Source organism: Saccopteryx leptura, chromosome 3 (genome assembly GCF_036850995.1).
Source record: "Saccopteryx leptura isolate mSacLep1 chromosome 3, mSacLep1_pri_phased_curated, whole genome shotgun sequence".
Classification (NCBI taxonomy): Eukaryota; Metazoa; Chordata; class Mammalia; order Chiroptera; family Emballonuridae; genus Saccopteryx; species Saccopteryx leptura.
The window spans coordinates 128847956-128875345 of record NC_089505.1 but is presented as its reverse complement, the minus strand read 5'-3'; the positions used below and the strand labels follow the sequence as shown (position 1 = coordinate 128875345).

The 27390-nt window shown below is 43.2% G+C and overlaps 1 protein-coding gene across 3 annotated transcripts in view; it reads left to right on the top strand.

Moving 5' to 3' along the window:
- Positions 1 to 26192, top strand: part of USP24 (ubiquitin specific peptidase 24) — a 150359-nt gene extending 124167 nt beyond the window's left edge. For all 3 annotated transcript variants that reach the window (XM_066376390.1, XM_066376389.1, XM_066376388.1), the window contains 13 exons: positions 3960 to 4056; positions 6383 to 6499; positions 6826 to 6918; positions 8844 to 8946; positions 10466 to 10587; positions 11446 to 11559; positions 13444 to 13509; positions 15575 to 15641; positions 17082 to 17160; positions 19524 to 19599; positions 19998 to 20084; positions 20461 to 20571; positions 23477 to 26192. In XM_066376390.1, coding sequence (XP_066232487.1) covers positions 3960 to 4056; positions 6383 to 6499; positions 6826 to 6918; positions 8844 to 8946; positions 10466 to 10587; positions 11446 to 11559; positions 13444 to 13509; positions 15575 to 15641; positions 17082 to 17160; positions 19524 to 19599; positions 19998 to 20084; positions 20461 to 20571; positions 23477 to 23539 — 1195 coding nt within the window. In that variant the 3' untranslated portion in view covers positions 23540 to 26192. The remainder of the gene's footprint in view (positions 1 to 3959; positions 4057 to 6382; positions 6500 to 6825; positions 6919 to 8843; positions 8947 to 10465; positions 10588 to 11445; positions 11560 to 13443; positions 13510 to 15574; positions 15642 to 17081; positions 17161 to 19523; positions 19600 to 19997; positions 20085 to 20460; positions 20572 to 23476) is intronic.
- The last annotated feature ends 1198 nt before the right edge of the window (positions 26193 to 27390 follow it).

Genomic DNA, 27390 nt, shown 5'->3' with positions numbered 1-27390 from the left:
AAAATATTAGTTTAGCCTGACCAGGCGGTGGCACAGTGGATAGAGCATCGGACTGGGATGCGGAAGGACCCAGGTTTTTTTTTTTGTTTTTTTTTTCTTTCTCACTTTTTTTTTTTTTTTTTTTTTTTCATTTTTCTGAAGCTGGAAACGGGGAGAGACAGTCAGACAGACTCCCGCATGCGCCCGACCGGGATCCACCCGGCACGCCCACCATGGGGCGACGCTCTGCCCACCAGGGGGCGATGCTCTGCCCATCCTGGGCGTCGCCATATTGCGACCAGAGCCACTCTAGCGCCTGGGGCAGAGGCCACAGAGCCATCCCCAGCGCCCGGGCCATCTTTGCTCCAATGGAGCCTCGGCCGCGGGAGGGGAAGAGAGAGACAGAGAGGAAAGCGCGGCGGAGGGGTGGAGAAGCAAATGGGTGCTTCTCCTGTGTGCCCTGGCCGGGAATCGAACCCGGGTCCTCCGCACGCTAGGCCGACGCTCTACCGCTGAGCCAACCGGCCAGGGCAGGACCCAGGTTTGAGACCCCGAGCTCGCCAGCTTGACTGCAAGCTTAACCGGTTTGAGCAAAGCTCACCAGCTTGGACCCAAGGTCGTGGCTCGAGCAAGGGATTACTCGGTCTGCTGAAGGCCCACGGTCAAGGCACATATGAGAAAGCAATCAATGAACAACTAAGGTGTCACAACGAAAAACTGATGATTGATGCTTCTCATCTCTCTCTGTTCCTGTCTGTCACTATCTATCCCTCTCTCTGTCTCTGTAAAAAAAAAAAAATAGTTTATACAAATCAGGATCCAGACAAGCTCCACATGTTGTACTGGGTTTATATGTCTCTTAAGACTCTTAATCTGTCATTGTCCCTTTCTCCCACCAACTCCTCTTTTGTCATGCCGTTTATTGGGGGTGGGGGGATGGCGGCTGGTTGTTTGTCTTATGGAACTCACCATATTCTGGATTTGTTTGCATTCTCTGGTGCTTCCTAAGGTCTCTGATAGGAAGTGTGGAACACCCCCTATAGATATTTTTTCAAGAAAAGAAAGATTGTACTTGAATCTGATCAAGCCTCTGAAGCTAAAGATTACATGAGCACTTGTCATCTTTTAAACTTTCTTTTAGTTGTACGTGGGTCTTAGTGGATTTTGAGCAGAGCCTTCTCTGGCTGGTCCCAAGTCAGCTAATTCATGCACAGCATTCGCAGGGACATGGGCTGAGCAGGAATGGGGCTCCTTCTGTCTCCGGTTGAGGAGGGCAGGATTGTCAGCACACTCTTGGGATCTGAGGAAGAAATGCAAATGCTAATTCAGAGACCAGAGCTGCTCTCACTGGTGTTACCTGAAGAAAGGCTTGGTTCATCAAAATTATGTTAAATTTAAATAATCAGAATTTTCTGTTAAGAAATACAGATGCTCGGCCCTGGCCGGTTGGCTCAGCGGTAGAGCGTCGGCCTAGCGTGCGGAGGACCCGGGTTCGATTCCCGGCCAGGGCACACAGGAGAAGCGCCCATTTGCTTCTCCACCCCCCCCCCCTCTCCTTCCTCTCTGTCTCTCTCTTCCCCTCCCGCAGCCAAGGCTCCATTGGAGCAAAGATGGCCCGGGTGCTGGGGATGGCTCTGTGGCCTCTGCCTCAGGCGCTAGAGTGGCTCTTGTCGCAACATGGCGACGCCCAGGATGGGCAGAGCATCGCCCCCTGGTGGGCAGAGCGTCGCCCCTGGTGGGCGTGCCGGGTGGATCCCGGTCGGGCGCATGCGGGAGTCTGTCTGACTGTCTCTCCCCGTTTCCAGCTTCAGAAAAATGAGAAAAAAAAAAAAAAAGAAATACAGATGCTCCTTGACTTAAAATGGAGTTAGGTCCCAGTTAACCCTTCGTAAGTTGAAACTACCATCAGTTGGGAATGTATTTAATACACCTAACCTACTGAACATCTTCGCTTAGCCTAGCCAAACTTAAACATGCTAAGAACACTTACATTGGCCTACAGTTGGCACAATTACCTAACACAATGAGTACATCGTAGAGCAGGGGTCGGGAACCTTTTTGGCCATGAACACCACATATTTTAAAATGTAATTCCATGAGAGCCATACAACGACCCATGTACGTTACCCATTATCCAATAAAAATTTGGTGTTGTCCTGGAGGACAGCTGTGATTGGCTCCAGCCACCCGCAACCATGAACATGAGCGGCAAGAAATGAATGGATTGTAATACATGAGAATGTTTTATATTTTTAACATTTTTTTATTAAAGATTTGTCTGCAAGCCAGATGCAGCCATCAGAAGAGCCACATAGGTTCCTGACCCCTGCTGTAGAGTATTGGTTGTTTTCCCTCATGATCTCATGGCTGACTTGGACTGTAGCCGCCCAGCATCATGAGAAAATATCGTACCACTATCACTAGCAGGAGAAAAGATCAGAATTCAAAATCTGAAGTATACTTTCTTTTTTTTTTTTTGTATTTTTCTGAAGTTGGAAACAGGGAGGCAGTCAGACAGACTCCTGCATGCGCCCGACCGGGATCCACCCAGCACGCCCACCATGGGGTGATGCTCTGCCCCTCTGGGGCATTGCTCTGTTGCAACCAGGGCCATTCTAGCACCTGAGGCAGAGGCCATGGAGCCATCCTCAGCGCCCGGGGCCAAATTTGCTCCAATGGAGCCTTGGCTGCGGGAGGGAAAGAGAGAGACAGAGAGGAAGGAGAAGGGGAGGGGTGGAGAAGCAGATGGGCGCTTCTCCTGTGTGCCCTGGCCGGGAATCAAACCCGGAATTCCTGCACACCAGGCTTACGCTCTACCACTAAGCCAACCAGCCAGGGCCTGAAGTATACTTTCTATTGAATGCAATCGCTTACCATTGTAAAGTCAAAAATTCTCAAATCAAGACATTATAAGTCAGGAAGCATCTGTATAAGAAATGATAGGTAGATATTTCACTTGGGTGATTATAATCTGGGTTGTCATGTCAGAGTGAGTATGCGAAGCAGAGAAAGCAAAGCTGACCATGGAGAAGCATGCGGTTACCTTAATGCTCTCAGGAAATTACTACCACCTAGTCCCAGAGAGCACTGTTTCCACCTGGCATGCCCTGCACCTCAGCTAAGGCTGCCTTGTCTGCACACCAGCTGTGTGAAGGAGAGACAGAGACAGACAGGCTGGAAAGGAGAGGGATAAGAAACATCAATTCTTCCTTGTGGCACCTTAGTTGTTAATTGATTGCTTTCTTATATGTGCCTTGACTGGGGCTCCAGCAGAGCGAATGACCCCCTGCTCAAACCAGCGACCATGGGGTCATGTTTATGATCCCACACTCAAGCTGGTGAGCCCGCGCTCAAATCGGATGAGCCCACGCTCAAGCCAGTGACCTTGGGGTTTCAAACCTGGGTCTTCTGAGTCCCAGGCCGACAGTCTCTCCACTGCACCACCTCCTGGTCAGGCTGTAACCATGCTCATAGAAGAAGAAAGGAGGAAAGCAGGTGCTTTTCAGCCTCAAACACTTTCAGGACTGAGTAAGAAGTAAGGGTTGGAGAGGGAAGAGGAAAGGAAAGTAAAAGTATAGAAATATAAGTTTAGGGGGGGATTCGGAGGTGCTAACTTGACTCAGAACTTGAGTATCTTATTCTGATAAATTGAAGGGGTGCCAGGGAGAACTGCTCTTAAGTGAAAAAACTTATAAATTTTAGGTTCTGCTTCATCTCTCTCTAAATCCAAATTTATATTTATCCAGGTATTCACTTAGGGGAAGAGAGGGAAAAGGAGGAAAAACTTTCATTGTTCAGGGGTCTTGTTTTCCTGTGGTCCTTCCTCCATCACAGTGGCCTGAGAGGTGTACTACAGCTCTCTGAAGACTTGAACTAGCATCTTGTAGTAATTTTGTTTCTTGGATTATAGGTGGGACCCCTGTTGGGAAGGTTGACTTAGAGCAATCTGTCTCTTTCACAACACGTTCTCTTTGTTTTAGAGTATTCTTGCTGGAGTGCAACGTGAGAGAAGTACGAGTGGCCGTGGCCACCATTCTGGAGAAAACCCTAGACAGTGCCTTGTTTTATCAGGATAAGGTCAGTCTCATTTTTAAATTGTTATTTATACTTTCTGTTTTTACCTAACATTTAAAATTATACATAATAAGAAAGGAGCCTAGGTTTGGAATCTGTAATTATGCCACATAAAATGCACCCTCTGACGAATGCCAGGGTAGAGGCATTCTGGCTCCTCCTCATATCCCAGAAACCACAGTGGGCCAGAAATTGGGGTCTGCTTCAGAATCTTCTCTCTAGAACACTCCTTTTTTATAAGTCTTCTCTCAAGAGTTTGTATTAGATCTCTGAACTGAGACTAATGTGCAACTAGAGGCTCTAGTCCAGACCTGTAAACATTGGAGCCACCCCTTCCTTTGTCTTTCCTCAGAAGCTATTTTTATGACCTAAACCTACAATTGGCAACCAAACCAAATAGTGCCATTCATCTGGAGCATTGACCAAAATAATTCCTTCATTGGTTTTCATTATTTCCTAATCTGTTCCTATTCTACTGAATTCCTTCTTCTTCCTAACCCTATTTTCTGTAACATATTTTCTGGTTAACAATTCTACACATGCCAAAACAAACCATGGTATTTGTTAGCATCCTCAATCCCCAAAGATTTTAAGACTACTGGAAAAGTTTGACATACATTGTAAGTCTGATTATTCAATCTGTTATTAAGTGCTAGCAAATACAGCAGTTACTTCCAAGTTTACTGTTTCAAACAGCTGACACTACATGGAAAACTTTGAAAAATGTTAATTTCAAAACTGATTGGCTCCTTATAAACATTGGCTGGAGGCAGTGTGTCTCAATGAACTAAATGCAAATTCTAGAAATTGCTACTTCAAATGCAATTGTCAACTTTGTTATGCAGCCTTGAGCAAGTTCATTAAGGGAGATGTTTAATCCATATACAGTGCCTGACTCCCATGCACTCAGTTTCTTCAACATTGCCTGACCTGGGGTGCACAAACAGACCAGACAGCTTGAGGAACTCGGCTCAGTTCAGAATGAACAAGGAGGTCTAATGTGCCCCTTAGGAAGGACATAAGCGACTTTTTTTCAACTCCAGGAATCATAAGGAAGTTAAGGTTTACTCTGAGGCAGTGGTTTTCAGTCAGCTTAAACAGCAGAACCATTTTTCAAACAAAACCTTACCTGGATGCAGAAGGTATACTAGGTCATTGGGAGCTGCTTAAAACAGTTGGATACCATTGCTCTGACATAGCCATGGAAGTTTTCTAAGATATTTAACATAAGTACCTTCTTATTCTCCTCCATCCTCCCAGTACCAACCCAGACAAAAGTTAAAAATAGAATTGTGCAGTCTCACTACAGATGGGGTCAGGCCCTACCATATCACCCCATCAACTTCTAAAGGCAGGTCTGTGGATGGTAGAGAGGAAAGTGAGTGGTGAGGACCAGAAGCATGGAAGCTGTTTGCCTCAGTAAATTCTGTTGGTATCCAGATCCAGCCCATGTATTTTATGCTAATTTTCCCCTCCCTCGAAATGGAAATGGTGCCTCTTGTCACCCACTTTGTATTGTAAAGTACTTTGAAAATGAAGTGCTATATAACTGTAGCTAGTTTACTGTATTTATAATGGGTGTGACAGGATGGATGGGAGTATTTTAAAAGTCTGTGAAAACCCTCTTCAGAGGAAATACATCAACAGGAATAGTAAACCTGGTCTCCATTCTCAGATTGCAGATGAATTTCTAGGGACTTGTCTGAAAGCAGTTGGTGGGGGGTGGGAAAGAAGAAGCAATGTGGTAACCAAAATGGTTTCTAAACAAATAAAATGTTTTTCAAAGCTTTCCATGAGGCGTCAGCGGGCTTTCAAGTAAGTTCACAGTTGAGTCAATATTGCCGTTGTCATTCTGTCAGGCTGTTGCTCTCCATTTGCTCCATTGGCTTGATTTCTAGCCCCTATGCCTGTGTCTGTGTTTTTTATTCTTTGCATCTGTGGTTATGTGAAGAAGTAGCATAGTGAAGGGAGGGATTCAGAAACAGATTTCCTCTAAACCACCCTCGCCCCTGCCTTTCTTTGAGAGACACAGATTGGCCTACAGAAAACATGCCCATTAGGCAGTAGAATCATGCCCTTGACTCTGAAATCTAGGAAATGAAACTAGACTTTCCTTTTAATTATTTCTGTAATACCAGTCTTCCCCTGGCGGGTAAAATTGATCATTCTGTTTTGCTCTTCAAAGCATAAATCCATCTGAATCTGAGACTGGATTGTATCAACCAAATTTTCCTTTTGTTCTTATGGTGATTTGCTTCAAATTAATCCTGTTACAGATGTCTGTCTGACATTGTTTTTCTTTATGTAATTTCATCTTTCCTCTAACCAGTTAAAAAGCCTCCACCAGTTACTGGAGGTCCTACTCGCTCTGTTGGATAAAGATGTCCCAGAAAATTGTAAAAATTGTGCTCAGTACTTTTTCCTGTTCAACACTTTTGTACAAAAGGTAAATTACTTTTTTAATATCTTTTTATAATACAGAATATTTATAGTCTAAAGGAATTTTGTACATGGATTATATTACTTGCAAGAATTTGGATGCATGTGGGTGTAGTTACTCATTGATAACAGAAGTCTACATTAAAACTAGTGTTTTGTAGCCATTGTGACACAGTACAAGGCTATTGAAACTCAAGTATTGTCTAAATTAGATTTTTAACATATTTTCTATATGTAAAGCATTTAAAAACTTATTCCTTAAAACTTCTCATTTTAAAACTGGTTTTTGTCTGCGTGGGAATATAATTTGTCATTCTCAACATCTTGTGACAGCAAGGTATCAGGGCTGCGGATCTCCTTCTGAGGCACTCGGCCTTGCGACACATGATCAGCTTTCTTCTGGGGGCCAGCCGGCAGAACAGTCAGGTGAGACCTGCTTCCACAGCCCAGGGAGTGGCTGTGGGGTCCTAGTCACTTTACTTTTCTGTGTAGGCAGGAGTCCAGGTACTAGTACTATGTAGACTTTAAAATTCTTTATAGTCACCCTGGCCAGATAGCTCAGTTGGTTAGAGCATTGTCCCAAAGCACCGAGGTTGCCAGTTCGATCCCCAGTCAGGGCACATACAGGAATACATTGAAGTTCCTTGCTCTTTCGAAGTTCCTGTCTCTCTCTCTCACTCTCTTCCTTCCTCTCTCTAAAATAAATAAAATATTTTAAAAATATGTATTTATAGTTAAATTATTTTTACAGATTCCTCACAGAATTTCATAATAACAGCCCATGGAAATGACTAACCAGAGTATCAGTTAAAACGTGAAGTGTTACAGGAGGAAAGATGGGTTTGGACAGGGGTGTCAAAAACCTGCAAAGAATAGTGGCATTGGGTCTTCCACTGGCTCTCTGGCACTGTGTCAAGGCTGTTTGGGTAGCAGTTGCTTCTGGGATGCTGATAATAAGGTCGAAATTCAAATGTGAAATTGTACTGTTATACACAGAAAGATGTTACTGCAGACACACTATTGCTCATATTCAGAAAATGAAAGAGAAGTTGCTTTATAATAATAGAGTTGGGTATAGGTCAGGGGTCCCCAAACTTTTTACACAGAGGGCCAGTTCACTGTCCCTCAGACCGTTGGAGGGCCGCCACATACAGTGCTCCTCTCACTGACCACCAATGAAAGAGGTGGCCCTTCCGGAAATGCGGTGGGGGGCCGGATAAATGGCCTCAGGGGGCTGCATGCAGCCGGTGGGCCGTAGTTTGGGGACGCCTGGTATAGGTGAAAATGGCTCTCCTGTTTGAAGTTTCTATATTGGTGTGTTTCTCTCACCTATTAAATTTCTTTTGTTTGATAGATTTAAAATAATACACAGTATGAACCCTGCAGTAATGATAAATGCTATTCATAGAGTGCCCGTTATGTGCCAGACACAACTGGTCGCTTTATGTGCTGTACCACTGACACAGTTTAGTAAAACAAGCATTTTCGTCCCCATTCTCAGGCAGGAATTTCAGCGCATACCTGTGAAGTGACTCGGTCAAGGCCACAGAGTTAAAGTGTTGTGGAGCTGGGATTCAAACCCAGCTCTGGTGTCCCCTGTATATAATGCATCACATAGGAAAGCGTCCCCTCCTTTATTAGGGGAGACAGACATGCTCCTTGGGCCTCCTCTCAGCTTCCTCTCTGCCACCATACTGCTCTCGCCCTCCACTATTAACATGCAAATACAGACACCGTAGCCTGCTCAGTGTAGGGATATTATGTTGAGATTACAACATCCATTTTTCACTTAAGCTCTTCGCTTCAGGACTCCATTGACAATGGTGATTGGTTTAAATTCACTGTAATTCAGCTGTACATATAATCAATATGGTTTTGCATTTATAAAGCCTATAACATTGAAAACATTTTCACTTTTAAGGTTTCATTTGATTCTCACAACCACAAAGTGGCCAGAGCAGATAGGTTATCTCTGCCATTATACAAAGAGGTCAGGCGGTGTTACCATGAAGAGCTTGCCCACAGCCACTCAGCACAGTGAGCGGCAGAGGCCAGGCCGTAGGTCTCCAGTTTTCCCCATTATACTGAGATACAGGAAATTACCTGACACGCAGTATGCACTCAGTATCTGAATTAGAATGTATAAATAGATATGTTTTAGAATATGAGAGAATATGTCTAAAGGGAAAAACACTGTGCGGCTAAAAACCTATAACTTTTTGTACTTTGACCTCTTTTACTATCAGATATTGAGAAATAGGAGTGCCCCAAATTATCCTGAACCATCACATCCTTTCCTCTCCTCCACCTGTTTCTAACATGAGCATGCGCTGTGTGTTCTCTGACGGCAGATACGGCGCTGGAGCTCAGCACAGGCACGGGAGTTCGGGAACCTTCACAACACAGTGGCGCTGCTTGTGCTGCATTCAGATGTCTCTTCCCAGAGGAATGTTGGTGAGCTTGAACATAACCTGTAATCCGTCAGAGAAGTGAAGAGATACTGAATGTGTCAGTACTGCAGGGAGAGTAATGTTAGCAATGAAATGGATATTATTTATTTCTCATTTGGCTATTTGATACTGTTTTAATTCATGTCAGACTTCATTTTATTTTACTAGTCACTCGAGAAATTCAATCATTTATTGGCGGGGGGGGGGGGTTGTAAGTGTTAAAAAGCCTCTAGGATTAAAGGCTAATTCAGTGTTCATTCATTACCACAATTGATACAACTGATTTAGTGGTAAAATTGCCAAGGTGTGGGTTGGAATCACCTAGCTATGTGAATTGGACCAAGTCACCTAACCCTCTGACTCTCAATACAGAATAGAAATATTAAAAACATAATCCTCCAGGTATACTGGGGATTAATGAAATAAAATATTAAAATACTTTGTGAAAACAAAGAGGATTCAGCTGTAAATTAAATAATTGAAATATATTGGAATATAAGATGTAGTTGATAACATTTTTTACTTTGTGGCCCACAACCAGTAGCTCATTCCTCATTGAATAGAGCAAAGGCACAACTTGTCCTATATGGTTATCCATGGTTCTAATCTGTGGGTGCTATTTTTACACTGGTCCTAGGCCTTGTTGTGACAGCAGCACCAAAAACAGCAATAATAATAAACAAAGCCACTGAAAAAAATAGATTTGCTGTGTGTTGTGCCTTTCCATGGTCCTTTTGGTTTATTTGTGTTTATAATCCCCTCAACAAATGTGTGAGAAGGATATTACCCCCTTTTATGAATGAGGAAACTGAGATAGAGAGGTTTAGTAACTTCCACAAGTCTCACAACTAGTAAGCAGCATAGCAGCCAGTATGTGAATGCAAGTCTCTGACCCCAGAGACTGTTGTTGGGTTTTAGTGTCATCTGCATGGTAAAATTTGAACACAGGAAACTAGATAAAAATCACAGCACATCACTCTGCTCTAGAAATGGTTATTGACTCTATAGGGACCTTGGGAGAACACTTGTATGGTTTGAAGTTTGCTTCCTAAATCTGATTCATTCATCTAAAATTCAGAGCTACCTAATTCATGAGTTGAGATAGGTTTGTAAAAGAAAATAGTGTGATTTGTTTTCCTAGCAAATGGGGTAACCCCTTCCATATGGTTAATTCTGCTTAGCTTAGGCGGTGATGGAGGCACAGACGTATCTCATTCAGTGTCTCTCTTCACAGCCGCATTGGGCATGTTTTCTATATATGACTTAGATTTTTACTTCTTTGAAAGATTGTATTGGGTGGGGATCTCTAGGACCCTAAGGTTTTTAATAGTCACATCTACAACTCAAGCAGATGTTGAAATAAATAGGTAAACATTTTCCCCTGTCTATACGTCTGGCTTCCTCACTGGTTTTAAGTACTCAGCAATTGTGTGTGCATCTTGAGAAAATGGCTATGCCTTGGAGATGTCTATTTCATGAAATGCATCAAGTGAGACAGGTTTTGTTTCTCCATTCTCCTGAAGCTCCTGGTATGTTTAAACAGCGGCCACCTATTAGCATTGCTCCCTCCAGCCCTCTGCTGCCCCTCCACGAGGAAGTAGAAGCCTTGTTGTTCTTGTCTGAAGGGAAACCTTACCTGTTAGAGGTATGTACTTACTCTTCTAAAGCCATTTTCTCTTTATTTCTCCTATTTGAGAAAAAAAAACACCTTTTGTTATTATATTTTGCATGTTATTCTGGTGAAAAAGCATATTAAGAGAAGAAATGATTCTTTCAAATTAATTTTCCTTCCTATGTATATATTAGAAGGAATAATCTATTGAAGAGTTTGTTATTAATCCTCTCTTCAACCAACAGTGGGACCTAGCTATTTACCCCTCTAGGTCCCAGTAGGTAAATGGCACATCACAAATCACAATGACTCGGTTTATGTTCTCTTTTATGTGTCCCTGGTCCTGACAATTACAGCTTTGAAGCACACGTGGTTTTACACCTCAGGAGTATGGCAGTGGGCTCCGCACAGCTCTCTGCATGGTCTATTGCAGTCCAGGTCACTTCCCCTTCCACCCAGAGCTACCCCTTCTTGAGAATATAATCTTCTAATCCTTCTGTAATTTGATTTACATATATATGTATCTGTGTATCATACTGGTGCTTTAACTCCATTAACAGTGCTATGCTATACATATCCATATATATATATTTTTTTTAAGCTGAATATTATGTATTTTTTGGATCTATCAGTAATTTAGTTTGGGGAGGGCATTTACCTTTGAAAATGTGATGAAAGTGACTCAAGGAAAGGGTGCACATTTGCACAACATTATGTTAAATTTCAGACAGACCCAGACACCCTGAAATTATCCATGGAGCTGTAGCAGTCAAAGAAACCCTATTTTGAGGCAATGTTGATAGTAATCTGAGTAAGATTCAATTAAAGCCAGAAACAACCCATCAACAATAACTGACATGGTGGGAACCTCTCCTTTTGTGCCCTCCCCAGGTGATGTTTGCCCTGCGGGAGCTGACGGGCTCGCTGCTGGCACTCATGGAGATGGCGGTGTGCTGCTGTTTCTGTAATGAGCACTTCTCCTTCACCATGCTGCACTTCATCAAGGTAGGCTCCCAGCAGGCCTGCTGACACCTGGCCACCTGTGCCGGAGACGAGGAGGCCCAGCCTATCACTATGCTTCTTTTAGTAACCTTCATTGTTTTTCCTATTCCTAAAAATAATATAGGCTCATATAAAGAAACTCAAAATCCCATCATTCGTTGATAATCACCATGAACATTCTCTTAAATTTCCCTTCTATTTTCTACGCATGTATTTTAACGTAATTGGTATTTTGTCATCTTTATTATTTTATGGGGTTTTTTACTTACCATTATAAATATTTTCCCTATCATTAAAAATTATCTGTGAGTATAATATTATATCCTCTCCTGTGCCATGATTTACCTCACTTTTCCCTACTAGCAAGATGTTCACATTCAGTTCAGTTTTTAACTGCCAAGAAGAATACGTTATAATTGATAATGCTGTGATCACCATTATTGTGTAACATATTTCCCAATGTAAGATTATTTCTCCACTGGGCAACATTTTAAAAATCAGAAGCTGAAATGGTGGACTAGCCCACTGTGGCACTCTGGTCACACACATGGTCCTCCATATGTGGCTCCTCCTAGGTGCCAGGCACTGTGCCATGCATAGCACATACTTCACCCAGTTCATTCTCAGGTAGTCCAGTCAGGTAGAGTCTAGTTTAGAGTTGAAGAAACTGAGGCACGGAGCAGATAGCTTGCCAGGATCACACAGTGAGCAAGCAGGTGGCAGAGTGGGGCTGTGAATGCAGGCAGTCCGGCTCCAGGGCTCTGCTTCACCCTGTTGTTTACTGCCTTTCTAGGGATTGCTAGAAAACCTCTAAGCCAGCACATACCATTTTAGTTTTTAATCCTTAATTACATGGATAGTACATGACTACATTCTCTTTGTAAAAAGTCAAAACAGATGAATAAGGCCAAAGTCCACTTTGACCAGTGCCAACCAGTTGTGTCCACTTTCCACTTTCCCCAGGAATTAGTATTATCACATTGGTGTGTCCTTCCAGGCCTCTCCCTGTAATTCACACCATGCATATCAGTTTCTGCCCTCAGAATTTCTGCCATGCCCCCTTCCCTGCACCAGGATTTGTAATAGTGATACGGATAGTGCTAACAAGATAAGTGGATTATGTCTTCAGACTCTATGTGTTTTGCCCTCAGCCGTTTCACCAGACCTATATCAACACTGATTGACTTCCTCTCTTTACTGTTTAGTTATTAAATGACCTTGGGCAATCTCTTCCTGTGCAAAATGGGAGGAAGTATGACTTGACCTCACAGATTGAAGATTCTGTGAGGTGTGGTATGTGAAATGCTTACTTAGAACCAGACTTGACACCTTGGGATTGTGGTGTTGTAACGCAGTGGCCTTTATAGTCCCTTATCAATATGTGTATGTAAAGTTATTAAAATGCACAAAGCAGTGAGTTTTCTGAACCTTGCTTTCTTCACTCAGTTTGTCTTGGCAGATTTTCTGTTTTATAAACCAACTTTTCTTATGTACTTCACACATAGCATACTTATCTCAGAGCATGCCTGTTTGCCTTCTCCCAGCTACAGCATACTCTGGAGAACACAATAGGACATGTATAAATGAATTGTAAATTTGGACCTGTTTAGTGATTTAACTTCTCTTCTTTCTGCCTTTCCTCCTTTCTGATTCCGTAGTAAAGTATCTCAGAGTGTTGCAGCTGGGGGGACCGCAGAGGTTGTTTGTTTCACTCCCCAGACTTAACATTTGGGGAGACTGAGGCCCCAAGAGAGAGGAATTGACTTGCCCAAGGTCAGCCAGATAGTGATAGAACTAGGGCTTGAATCCAGCCTTGTTGACTGACATTCCAACATGCTTTCCACTGAAGACTTACTGGAATTTTTATGCTTTTAAAAAACATTTCAGAACCAACTAGAAACAGCTCCACCCCATGAGTTAAAGAATACGTTCCAACTACTTCATGAGATATTGGTAAGTCATAAATGTTCTGATCCACTTGTGTTTAGGTATGCATCAGCACTGTTTATAAATAAAAAGTTGTGTGTCCTTATTTATATTGTTTTTCCATTCACTGTTTGGCGCTTACTGAGTCCTCTTCATATCATTTTTGTGCATTACTGATTGAGCAGTGAGCAGTGAGAAAACTCGACCTTATAGGGGCTCACAGCTCAATGAGGGAGCTGGGCAGGTGCACAGCAGCTGTAGGGCAGAGTGTGCAAGAATAATGAGTGGCCCACCATGCATGGAAAACTGCACTAAGCTCACATGTTTTCTTGTTTAGACCTTATCATAATTGTCAGAGGTAAATGGCTGGCTCTACACTTCATTCAGATCTGAGGTACCTTTGGTTGTCTTTGTACAATTAAAAATATTTTCATATGAAATATAAATATTATTACACAAAATGTAATTGACTATAGGGTGCATTCCAATTTTGGAAATAATAAAAAAAAGAAAAAGAAAAAATCAGTTATAATCAGCAAAATACAGTATCACATTATAATTAGAACTTAGAGAGGTAGTGATTTGCCCAAGACCAACATTTAGTAAGTCTTTGAGCCACACAGATGGCCCATGGCTCTTGCTCTCCACCACACCCCTGGTTGCTCAGTGAACTGGAGGTGGTGGGCCTAGAAGGAGTGGGAACTGAGTGGAGGGTGGAGAAGAAGCCCAAAGCAAATCCTGAAAGGCTTTCAGGTCCCAATGCAGCAGACCTTTTCCTATAGGTCCTGATAGCCAAGTTCTGTCTACATGCCTATTTTATGTGGCAACAAATCGTTTTGTTTTGTAATTTCTGGATTCAGCCTGTCCAGAGAAAGCGAGTAATCTTGGTCACATTTCCTGCATGCCACAGTCACCCAGAACAGTGGCAGCATGCCCCCAATTCCCTGCTGGAATCTCTAATTCCCTGCTGTCCTTGTCTGATACCATTTTGCTCATTTCTTGTCATCCTAGCCTCGAGACATTTAAGTTTGCAGCCTCCGCTGTCAGTGATGGGGCGCCCTGGGAGAGTTTTAAGTGGAAAGTTTTGTGGCCCTATTTATGTCTTAGAAAGATGCCCTTGGCAGTTGTTCTGAAAGATGGACTAAAGAAGGAGGCAAGGTTGGAGTTGGAAGACCATATTAAAGTCTGTTGCAGTAATCTGAGTGTGGAATAATAAGGCCAGTGCTGAGGAGAGAGCAGCCAGCGTCAAAGGGCCAACGTCAAAGGGCCAGCGGATATATCAAGGTGTTGTGGAAAGAAAGTCAATAGAATTTGGTGACTGGTTGTGAGTTAGTGAGAGACAAGCCGAGAGGCTCCTTAAAGAGAGGAAGAGAGGTACTGGGCTCCCTTTAGATCCCTCGGACTTAGTATAGGCCTTGGCACAGGGTAGGCATTTAATAAATGCTTTCAAATAAGGAAATGCATCATGGATGCCATTTCTATAAAGCCTATCTTTGGTCCTATACCTCCTTTCAGTCCCAGAGCTTTTACAGACTTTGGAAGGCTGTTGCTCCTCAGGGTAGCGCTGTGTATTTGTGCATCTGCTCAGCCACAGGCCCATTCAGTCTACTGCACTGCACATGACTGGGTACGAGGCACAGCACACACAGATCCAGCCCTCTGTGGCACAGCACAACCTCCTTATCAACTTGTAGAGCCTGTATTGTAGCAAAACTGTGACACATTTTCAATAAGCAAGTTAGACCATAAACCTCTTATTCTCAGGATTATGAAATATGTATCCTTATAACCTAAACCTCTTATTCTCAGTATCATGAAAATATGTATCCTTATCACCCACAGAGAAGTGCAGGTCTTGGTGAGAACACGTTGGTAGGAAATAAGTGCACCTTAAGATATTACTTAATTGTTTTTCATCTGTAGTTTAAATTTAAGATATTGTTGAGATATATAGCAGTGACATGATATTTGTTTGTTTTAGGTTTTGTTAAGTTGGAAACTAACTCTCTTGAATTACTTTTTTTTAAAGGCACCAGTGGCTATAACAGGTTCCTACTTTTATTTACCAGCCTTTCTTTCCTTCCTCTCACAGGTCATTGAAGATCCCATACAAGTAGAGCGAGTCAAATTTGTGTTTGAAACAGAAAATGGATTACTAGGCAAGTATCCCCGGCCTCAGTGGGAAATGTCTTCAGTGAGTGTGCAGATAGCCAGTCTCCTCTCTATCAGCTCTGCCCCCGGCCTAGATCCGTGAGGAACCCAGGAGTCTGATTAAGGCTGCTGGGTTCCCTCATTCTACTCATGAGAATTAAAACCAGAGGACCTGGTCATCTTGGACACTCTTCCTACTTTTAGTTTGTAAAGTGCAGCGTGGGTTCTTTTCCTGAGTCAGATAAGATTCAGGGGTGTTGTGCCTTTTTTCTTAACGTGCCACAGGCACTTTCTGACGCAGGAAACCTTTCATCCCACTCTGTAGCCATTGGGGAGGAAAAAACTAAAACCTCCGACTCAGGATATTGTCAAAGTCATGAAATGATTGTGATTTTACCTGTGGTATGACTGCATGCAAGTTTCTGTTTTCAACTCATAGAAGGTTTTTGGCAAAGTATTCTTTTTCAGAAGGCTGGCGTGGCTTTAGTGAGCTATTTCTTAGAAGAGCTTTAGTTAAAAATAAATTTATTCAGCTCCCCCCTTCCACCTGTATTTCCAGTTCACCTGAGTCACTTAACATTTTGCTTATGTATTAAGAAAAGACTTAGGACCAACTATATTGCAGAAAAGAAATTTAATCTAAAAGCGTTTGAGCTGCAGCATCCTGGCCACCTGCTTGGCAGGTGTGCTCTACTCAGAGCAGCACCCAGGCTCTCCAGAACTTACCGACCCTTCATGCAGTCCTCAGGGCAGGGACCAAGTATTATTGATCTTTAAATGCCCAAAGCCCAGAGCAGGAAATATTTGGTAAACTGAACTAATACCATAAATTCCCATTCATCAGACTAAAAGTATTATAACTACTCTTCTGTTAGTAGTGTGGTGGGTGGAAAAGCTTGGAGGTCTGGGCAAATAATCAGCCAGTATAAATTTTAGCTCCTTTCATTTCTCTTAAAAGTCAAAAATCCACCACCACGCCTGACTAGGCGGTGGCGCAGTGAATGGAACATTGGTCTGGGATGTGGGGGAACCAGGTTCGAGACCCCAGGGTCACTGGTTCGAGCAAGGGGTTGCTCAGTCTGCTGAAGGCCCGCGGTCAAGGCACATATGAGAAAGCAATCAATGAACAACTAAGGTGTTGCAACGAAAAACTGATGATTGATGCTTCTCATCTCTCTCTGTTCCTGTCTGTCTGTCCCTATCTATCCCTCTCTCTGACTCTCTCTCTGTCTCTGTAAAAAAAAAAAAAATCCACCACCACTAGAGTTCATGAATACTATTTAGTATTTCTACCCTTTAGAATTTGGGGGATCCTAATGGGTCGGCACTATGCTTTTAATTTAGTTCTTTACCTGCTTATCAAAGTAGTTTGTTGTAAATTTTCAGAACAAGAGGCCCACTTTCATTTTATTGCTTTATTGTTAAAATTTACTCTTCTTTCCCTTCAGCTCTGATGCACCACAGTAATCATGTGGACAGCAGTCGCTGCTACCAGTGTGTCAAATTTCTGGTAACTCTTGCTCAAAAGTAAGTACTGACTCAAAAATGCAGGGAGGATATGGTTACAAATATGACCAGAAAAAAATCTGCCATGTTTTATACCTAGAGAAGGCATGATTGCGTTGGATGGTACGGAAACCTATTCAGATGATCTCAAAGAGATGTGAAGGGGATATGTTAAAAGAGTAATAGCTTATGAAATCCAAGAAAAAAGGCTGAACTACCATCAGGCTTTATGCAGGAAGGGTAGGAATCAAGGTGGATGTTGGGGACCGTAACAGCAAGAGTTTATGAGCCTTCACTCGAGGTGTCTTTCATTTATGTAACTTAACCACAAACTCTTTCAGTTTCTAAATCCCCACTTTCAAAAGTCTCTCAAGACAAAATCATATTATAGCTGCTTACACTTATTAATCCAGATACTGTGCTAAATACTTTTCCTGTGTTCTCATTTAATCTTGTAACAGCCTTGTGAGGTGAGGTACTGTTATTAGTCCCTTATCACAGATGATTTTAAATGACATGATTGCAGTCAGAACTAGGACTTGAATACAGGCTGATTGACTTCAAGCAAAGGTTCTTTTTCATTATTTATTTAATTGTGGTAAAATTACAGAACATAAAATTTGCCATTTTAACCATTTTTATGTGTACAGTTCAGTGGCATTAAGTGCATTCACTTTGTTGTGCAGCCATCACCACTATCCATCTTCAGAACTTTCTTCATCTTCCAGAACTGAAACTCAATACCCATTAAACATTAAACAATAACTCCCCATTCTTCTTCCCTCTGGTCCCTGGCAAGCATCATTCTACTTTCTCTCTCTGAATTTGACTACTATGGATAACTCATATAGGTAGAATCATATAGTATATATTTGTTCTTTTGTCACTGGCTTATTTCACTTAGCATGATGTCCTCCAGGTTTATATATGTTGTAGCATGTCAGAATTTTTTTCCACTTTATGGCTGAATAATATTTCATTGTTTGAATATATCACATTTTAATTATCCATTCATCTGTTAGTAGACACTTGGAATGCAAAGGTTCTTGATGTTATAAGGAATATTAGTGGTTTGCTACTTCAATTTCTCCACTTAGTACAAAGGCAAACAAGATCAGAATAACTGCATAATAACTCAAGGCTCTTGAGCAAACTACATTGCCATCTCTAAGTCTTTGACCAAGCCTTCTTTTTAGCTTTATTTGCTCCAGTTTTTTGCTCACTCTTAGACTAGGGTATTGCCATCCTTGGACTTGTACTAAAATAAGAATGAGAAATCATTTGGCTTAATCTTGCATTTGAGTGTCCTAAACAAATATTAATGAGAACCTCACTAAAAGAATGCATAAGGCCCTGACTGGTAGCTCAGTGGATAGAGTATCAGCCCAGTATATGGATGTCCCTGGTTTGATTCCCAGTCAGGGCATACAGAAGAAGCAACCATCAGCTTCTTTACCCATCCCTCTCCCCCTTCTCTCCCTCTTCCCCTCCCGCAACCAGTGGCTCAGTTGGTTCGAACGTGGCCCCGGGCACTGAGGATGGCTCAGTTGGTTGGAGCATCGGCTTCAGGTGCTTAAAATAGCTTGGTACTTGAGCATTGGCCCCAGACAGGTTACCAAGTGGATCCCAGTCAGGGCACATGTAGGAGTCTGTCTCACTATCTCCCCTCCTCTCACCTAAAAAAAAAAAATCATGAATATGCATTTCCATATGACATAGCATTATGGAGACATTTGGAGATTGCCCTGCCACAGTTGAGGGCTCATTAATTAGGCTTGATATTGGCAGTATGTTATCATAAGTACTTGCCTAAGAATGGCATTTCCAAATAGTGTTGAGGCCACATAGTATGTCTGATGCTAGGAGACACACAGTTCAGATATCACTGTCTTTATATGTAGCTCCATATCCTTCACATATCTGTTTCATATACACTCACTAGTGGCAACGTTACCGTCAGTACTGTCTTCACATATGAAGGATAACTTTCTAGAAAGGCAAATAAAAATAGAGGGCAGCTCCAAGACCATGTGTAAATAAAATATTTTTTCTTATTCGAATCACAGATATTAAAGATTAGTTTGATTCTATCAAGAGATCATTATCAACATGTACTATTTGTTGTGGGGTTTTTTAAATTTTTATTTCTCAATTTTGAAATGTGATGGAGCTGAGAGATGAGACTTTTCACTATATACTTACCTTTTACTGCCTTTTCAAGTATAACGTGAACATATTCAAATTAAAAAAAGTAAAATTTTAATATTAAAACAACTGAACTTTAATGAAAGTAGCGTTTATGTTTCAAAATAAAAAGATGCTATAGATTAAACAAGTACATTTGCAAAGAAAGCATTTGGCTAACTAAAATCTCCAATGGCCAGGTGTCCTGCTGCTAAAGAGTACTTCAAGGAGAACTCCCACCACTGGAGCTGGGCTGTGCAGTGGCTGCAGAAGAAGGTAATTGTGTTGTGAGCTTTCCTGGTTGTAACGTAGGAATCAGTAGGAACACATCTTACCAGGAAAGAGCTCTTCATTTGAAACTGGCCTCAAAGTATTTTTAGTCTTCAAACACTTTTTAGTATAGTTAACACCAATTTTTATGCATTAAATTTGTCTTAATACATGTATCTTAACTTTATAGGTGAAAAAGTAGGGATGATTATATAAGAAGTAGTATTTTACTGCATGCTTGAGTGGAAGTAAAATTTTCCAGGAAAGAATCTCCTGATGTGAAGGTCTCGGTAGATTTATAAACTATTTCAGATGCTTTTATACTCTGCTGTCTAATGGTAGAAATTGTGGGCTCATGTGGGCTTACCAGTCATCTCTAATGGCATTTTGACCTTCTACTTCAGATGTCAGAACATTATTGGACACCACAAAGTAATGTCTCTAATGAAACATCAACTGGAAAAACTTTTCAGCGAACAATTTCAGCTCAGGTGAGAGTTGTCTTTTGGTTTTGTGTGGTTTGAAGTCCCTTAAGTAGGATTTTTAGTATGTTTCTCAGAAACAACCACCTCAGAGAAGAGAGGTACAGGTTGAAAATGAGAAAGTGCAAAAGAAATGATTGAATTTCTATGAAAAGGCAGCAAATTGGTGTGAAGTTTGCAAATTACATAAGAAAAGCCATGTGAGCTGGTCTCCCTGGCCCCCACATGGCACAGAGGTTGAGGGGTGCTCTGGGGGCCGCCGTGAAGGCACCCCCCTCGAGGCAGCCAGTGCCTCCAAAGGTCAGACAAATGGCCGTCTTCCCTGGTGATGCTGCTCTACCACACACTCCCAGACACTCTTTCTGTGTGTTTCAATCACCCACAGGACACATTAGCATATGCCACAGCTTTGCTGAACGAAAAAGAACAATCAGGAAGCAGTAATGGGTCGGAGAGCAGTCCTGCAAATGAGAACGGAGAGAGGCATCTACAACAGGTACAACTGGAGGGCCGCCCCTGTGTAAAAGGGCGGCGCCTGCTCGGAAGTTTTCCAAGAAGAATTTTCATAATCAGTGGTAAATTTGCTGAGTGATCTTAGTAGTAGGCCCTTGCTTTTCACCACTTGGAGTATTTCTTGGTACTCCCTTCCCTCCTGCAGAGCTTCTGTTGAGAAATCAGCTGACAGTTTTATGGGAGCTCCCTTGTAGGTAACCAACTGCTTTTCTTTCTCTGCTTTTAAGATTCTCTCTTTGTGTTTAACCTTTTGCATTTTACGTAGTGTCTTTCTGTGGGCCTCTTTGGGTTCATCTTGTTTGGGACTCTGTGCTTCCTGGACTTGTGTGTCTGTTTCCTTCACAAAGTGAGTGTAATTTTCTGTCATATTTTGAAATAGGTTTTCAATATCTTGCTCTCTTCATGTGTAGTGTCAAGTTATAGAATATCTAATCTCTGGGGTGTATACCTGAAACTAATATAATGTATGTCAACTGTAAATGAAAAGTAAAAACTGATTTTATAAAAAAGAATTTTTATAATCAAGGAAAAAAGGAGACACGGCTCTGTCCTCCACTCCAGTGATCTCTGTTCAGGACCCACTCACAGTGCTTACAAAGTGCAACAGTGCTACAGTGTAAAATTCATACAAGGCTTTAAACACAGTCTGTGGCTGGCTACTCTCAGCAAGCTGGAGAGTCCTGGTAAAGCCAGGCTGCAGCTGTGTGTGTTCGAGCTTGTTCCCTTCATTCTTCTGGGCTGTGGAAAACCACCCCCTCCAGCTTTTGCTTTCACCAACCTTCTAGGAAACATGGGTCCTCAGGAGGAAGGGCCTCATGCCATTGAAATCTACCTACTTGTTGGGGGAGTCAAAGAATAACTTTAAGCTTACTTTAAAAAGGAAAAAAGAGCATTTTCATACTAATTACTGTAGTAGAAAAGGAATAAAATATTTATTGAACATCTGCTATCTGCAAAATAATGAAGCAGATGTACATGTTACGACGTTTATGTAACCTTTAGAAGGACAGTAGTAGCCTCTGTAGCTCTGTAACAGGGCTTAGCAGAGGCCTCATTAAATGAGTCTTGTTGATGTTGTGTGTGTATCTCTCTTTTCTAATCTTTCATATCCTCATGACAACCTTATGAGGTTGCTATTGCCTTGACTTTACAGAAGGGAAACTGAGGCTCTCCTGCTTTATTTGCACAGAAAGTAAAAGCTATCAGACAAGACATCCTCAGCTGCAGGCTCCTTGACTGATAGCGCGTGCAGGCCTCTGTCCTCTCTCCTGTTACAAGGGCTCCCTGCCTCTCCACACTCCACCCTGCCGTCTTGTCAAAACCCTTATATTCTGTGTTTTCCTCCTCTGTCTTTGGTATCTGGAACATCTCCCTGTCTACAGCTTCCTCCTAGCAGTGGTTCCACACTCACTTCTTTCCCATCCTTTTAACCTCTCTTCCCTCTCATTTCTGCCCGGTTTCTCTTCCCAGCCTAACTTCTCCAAAGAATTGTCAAAACTGGACTGTCTTTATTTTCTAATCTCCCTCATCCTTCAGCTTCTTACTAGCTGCTCCCTCCCCCCCGCCCCTCCAGCTCAGCAGCAGAGGTGACAGGTAGCCTGCATTTCCAGTCCTCATAGGGGTTGACCACTCAGCAGCATCTGACCCCACCAGCCACTGCTTCCTTTTTAAAGCCCTCTCTTCTGGGGCTTCCGTGGCACCTTGCTCTCACAGTTCTCCGCCAACCTCTGATTGTTCTTTCTCAGCCTCCTTATCCAGTGCAGCCTCTTCTGGGCCACCAGTGCATGTTCCTCAGTTCTGTCCTGTGTCCCCTCGCCCCGCCCACAGCCCTGGCCTTGATTCTTCTGAGTGCTGGACGAGAACATCCAGCTCTCTTCCTGAGGTCTGCATGTGACAGTCTCCTAGACATGCAGCATGCCAGCCCCGCCGCCCTGCACCAGGCTGGCCTCCCTGAGTGCCCCTCACCTCACCGGGAGCGCCTGCACATGCTGCAGGCATTTTCACTGCAATTGACCTGAAGCGTCCCTCACCAGCCTGCTCGTCATCCTCTGCCCGCCTCCCTCTCTGGTCTCTCGAGTTCCTTCACTTAAGCCTTCCACTGGTTTTTCATTGCCGTTAGGGTCAAGGCCAGAATCCACAACGCAGTCCTGCTTGCTTTGGCCGCTGGGTACCTCTCCTCCTCATTTTCTGAGTTCTAGATCCAGTAGGCCTCTTAGTTTATCAAATGGGCTTCTTCCTTCCCCCTCAGCCCCTCCCACTCACCCCTGTTTAATTCCTGTCCAGCTTACAGGTCACCTGACAGGGAGACTTTCCTGCTCCTCCCCACCCCCACCCCAGCTAGATCCGTCTCAAGATACGTGCTGGGCATTCAGAGCTCTCAGTGAACAAAGCTGGGCAAAAGTAGGCTTAGTTATTTATGTGGAGAATCATACAATGATTAATAAATAGTAATACAAGAATAAACTTTCACATACTCAGAACTGTAAACCTACGTATGTCCCACCCTTTATAAACCAAAGGCCACACAGTTGGTGACAGAGGCAGAATTTAGACCCGGGAGGAGTGCAGGGCCACCTTCAGCAGTGTGGCACAGTTCCCAGCGCAGCAGCTGTGGGGCAGCAAGCCTGTCACCGCTGGTCACACTGCTTCCCGGAGTCCTAATGCCAGCCGGCGGCACTGTTGCACAGTAGCGTTGTGGCTGTAGGCAAGCCACTGGTTTGTCTGAAGTTTTGAAAAATCGGGAATTTTTCAAATATGTTATGTTTGGTAAACACTAACTTGTTAAATGAGGACTTGTTTAACCTGCAAAACACAAATAAGTCAGTCAGCATAGAATAACCTTTTTCTCTGACTTTCCTTTGTGTGAATTTAACCTTTCTTTCTGAAAGGGTTCGGAATCGCCCATGATGATTGGCGACTTAAGAAGTGACCTTGACGACGTGGACCCCTAGAGGAGGTGCCCAGCACACGGTGGGGAGTCAGACCACGGTTACCGAATGTCAGCACCTTTTTGGAATCAGAATCTTGTCTTGAACCCTTTAGGAGAAGCTGGGGACGGGGCTGGCAGCGCCGGCGGCTCTGGGAGAGCACGTGTTTTCAAGGGGAGCACTCCTGGCCAGAAGGTCCGGGGGCTGTGTGGCAGCGGGAGACTCCGGCCTGTGGGTCAGCTGTCCGGGGGTGATCCCTCTGTGGGTTCACGTTTCTGTGGCGATCTTACAAAATAAAGCCGGTGGCAGACTTTTGTTACATGAACATACAAGAGTGAGTGGGGGTAAAGCTGTTGCTTTCTCTGATGCTACAAAAGAAATTCCTTTGGTTTTTATATTTTAAAAAAAAGCAAGCTGCCTTTAGATGTGTGGGGGCAACTTTTTAACCTTGCAGTAACATGGATTAGGGATATCCAATTTAAAATGATGTAAAGATATGTGATAAAAATTCCTTTTCATTGTAAAATAGTAAAGAATCCAGTTTACACAGACATTTCTATTTAATATGTCTCCCTATTTGTACAGAATTTCAGATGGGTTTGAATGAGAGCCCTGGGCATAAACTTGGATCTTGAGGAAATGTTACCAGGATCAAAAATTGGGAAATTATTAAGATATTTAAGGTATTTTTTCTGATAAAATTGAGATTGAAAAGACCAATTAAAAAAAAAATCAAAAAGCTGTGTTCTCCAGAAGCACAGGGTTATTCTTTGACATTGGTCACTAAAGAAATTATATGTGATTACCAAAACATATTTTAAAAAGAGCAAAATAAAAGGCACTTTATAATTTTATTGAGTTTGATTTCATAAAATCATCTTTTTAATGCTTGGAGACATATTGAATAAACTGTAGTCTTAAATCATGTGACCTGCAATCATTTGCTTTTGCTTAAAACATAATTACTGAAACCCTTGGTACTGGTTGTATATGAAGTTAACTATTTGAATTGGGAGACCTATTTTGTGAGTTTCCAGTCATTTTAACGCAGACAAGGAACCGGAGACTTTGTTTCCCTTCAACATGAGTAACACTGAAAAGATAGGGACAGGATTTCTTTTTCCCAGAAATAACTAGAAAGCAGTTGAACAACCATAGTTTAGTTGTAGTTCCCAAGTATAACACCGTTTACTCATTTCAGGTGATATACCAACTCCCCTTTTTTTCAGGGGGGTGGGGAGGAGGGGGGTGCATATTTAACATTTTACGTATTTTGTACATTTTGTATTTTGAGTTGCTATACAGATTTTCAACCATGTTTTGCCTTTAGTTACATGTTCTATCTTGTTTTCAACTCACCGTGTACAGAACGAGGAGAGCCTTTGGAAGTGCCAGGTTGCCGGTCAGTTAGATTTGCCAAGTCAGAGAGGTGTGTCCAGCCCCAAGTGCCTTTTTGGTGGCTTCTGCATTATGTGGACACGTAACAAGACAGTCCTTCGTGGCTGTGCCCTGGCAATACCCCAGTGATTTCACTGTTGGAGGTTGAGGTTACTGTGCAGCCAGGCTTCGGGGTGTACTTGGATGACTGCCCACAGGCTACTGTGGCTGTCGTCAGAGACCTGGGTAGACCAGGGGCCAGCATGTCCGAGCAGAGCTTTGCCCTCAGAAAAATGGTCAGGCAGTTCGGCAAATTTTATATGGTTCTGATGTTCTTGCGATCTTGAATGTGATGTTTTAAAACTGATTTTGAGTACGTGAATTTTCCATGCCCTACTGTTTTTCTCTACCCGCCTTCCCCCTCCTCTCTGCCGCCATCCTCACAAAAAGAGTGTGTGGGACATGATGTTGAAATGCCAGTGATGAGATGTGTTGGGATATCATCGCTGGCAGCTGCACTCAGGAGCCCAAATTCAGGAGTGAAATCACCACTTCTAGTCCCTTATTTCCTATGGAAACAACGCCTTCCACACCCCAGCACCCGCTGTCCTCACTGTAGCACCTCGCCTCGTCAGGACCGCGTCAAGATTGTGCATCACGCGCTCCGGTTGATTTTGCTTACGTTGTTGCTTCCACTTAGCCAGTAACCACTTGATTGCCAACAGCTGCAGTCTACGAACCTGCTGATGACTTTTTTTTAATGTAGTACAACAAAGTGACAATTGTGACAGGCTTACCTTGGAAGAATTGTCGTTTTTATTGCCAACTTTTTTGGATGAAGATGTTTTTATAAATCTTTCCAAAAGTAGGAATTGCACAACTAACAATGCTGTGTGTTCTCAAGAAGCTCCCTCTGCAAGGCCCACCGCAGATGGCGAGTCTGCGCACCAGAGGCGTTCCAGGAGAGAGAACAGATGGGCTTCCAGCGGGCATCGCGCCCGGGACTTCCCTCACCGGTCACTGGCAACTAGAAGGAGTCGTTGGACCTAGAGCGCCGTGTCACCAGACGTGCCCTGCCTCGCCCCTCCCTCCCTGCAAACATTGAGGTGTGTGCACTTACCTTCTGAGCTTGGAACAAGCAGACTGGAATTCTCCTCTGCTACCTCTTGTGTACAGAATCTTGTTTATAAAATTTCAAAAGAAAGTAGATGAACAGGGAAGAATCTTAATTCTAAATTTGGTTCATGAGTGGCAGAGTTCTTAGCTTCTAAGGGTATAAAATAAATTTTTCAAAAATGAACTGCTGGAGTCTGACATCTTTCTGCATGTATCAGAGAATGGCACAGGGTGGGGGTGGCCTGGTGTGAGGCGGTGTGATCCATTTCGTAGTTTATACTGGTGGTGTGAAGAGGTCCACTCTAATCATGAAGGCAGTAGATCTTCTATGCTTTTTGCTCTTCTTTGCTGTGGATAGCCTGACCATTTTAGAATTCTGCAAAGCTTGGTTAAGGATGCTGAGCTCAGGCTGGTGGCTGACAGTCTCCCCCATAGCTTTCAGGTCTCAAGTGGTCCCCGACAGAAATCGTGACCTCGACCAAGCTGGGTTTTCTTGCTGGACCCCGCGGGTCTCAGTCTCACTCCTGAAGCCCTCGTTTGCACAGTTTCCCTTTCCCGGATGTTTGCTGCTCCTGATCTTCCTCTGCTGCGGCCCGTGCCGTCTCCCACGCCCATGGACACCTGCCGACATCTGCGAGAACCAAGCTGTTTCCTGCTCAAACCATGCAGCTGTCAGGGTGTGGCTATCCAATGAACTGACACTTAATTCTGTGCCATTCTGGGGAGGGGAGGGGGCTCTCAGCACAACAGGCAGCGGTGCCAGTGCCACTGATAGAGTTCTCCTCTGGTACTCGGGCCATTAGCAGCTGGCAGCTCTCAAACACTGTCCATGATGCCAGATTGTCAGAAAATAAGAGTTTAGGAGGACTTTTTCCTTTGCAGGCAGAGCCCCCTATCATTTGAGATACGGGCTGTTTAGAGGTAGGCCCTCCTGTCAGCTTACTCTCTCTAACTGGGCGGGGGGGGGGGGGGGTTGAACAGGATGATTATACTTGGCAAACCTGCAAGTTCTGAAACTGTTGTTCATTTCAAATCGTGAAAAGTGATTGTGGATGTAGTACAACTCGTTACAGAAGCATCGGGCACTCATACAACTAACTTACTCCATAAACGCCGTCTCTGCCAGGTATGGGGAGGAGGAGAATGGAAGAATGGACAGGGAACCCAGGGCTTGGTGGGGGCACAGCATGTTTAGAGGGCTGTCGGGCAGGTTACCGGGGAGAGGGAGCCCAGGCTGCTTGCGGGACTCGGGGAAGCCGCAGGAACACTGATTTTATCCTAGGGCAAGCAGAGTACTCATCAAATACTGGTCCTCAAAATTCAGGTACTCGTCAAATATACTGCTCGCAAAAATTAGGGGATACTTCAAAATGAATATGAAG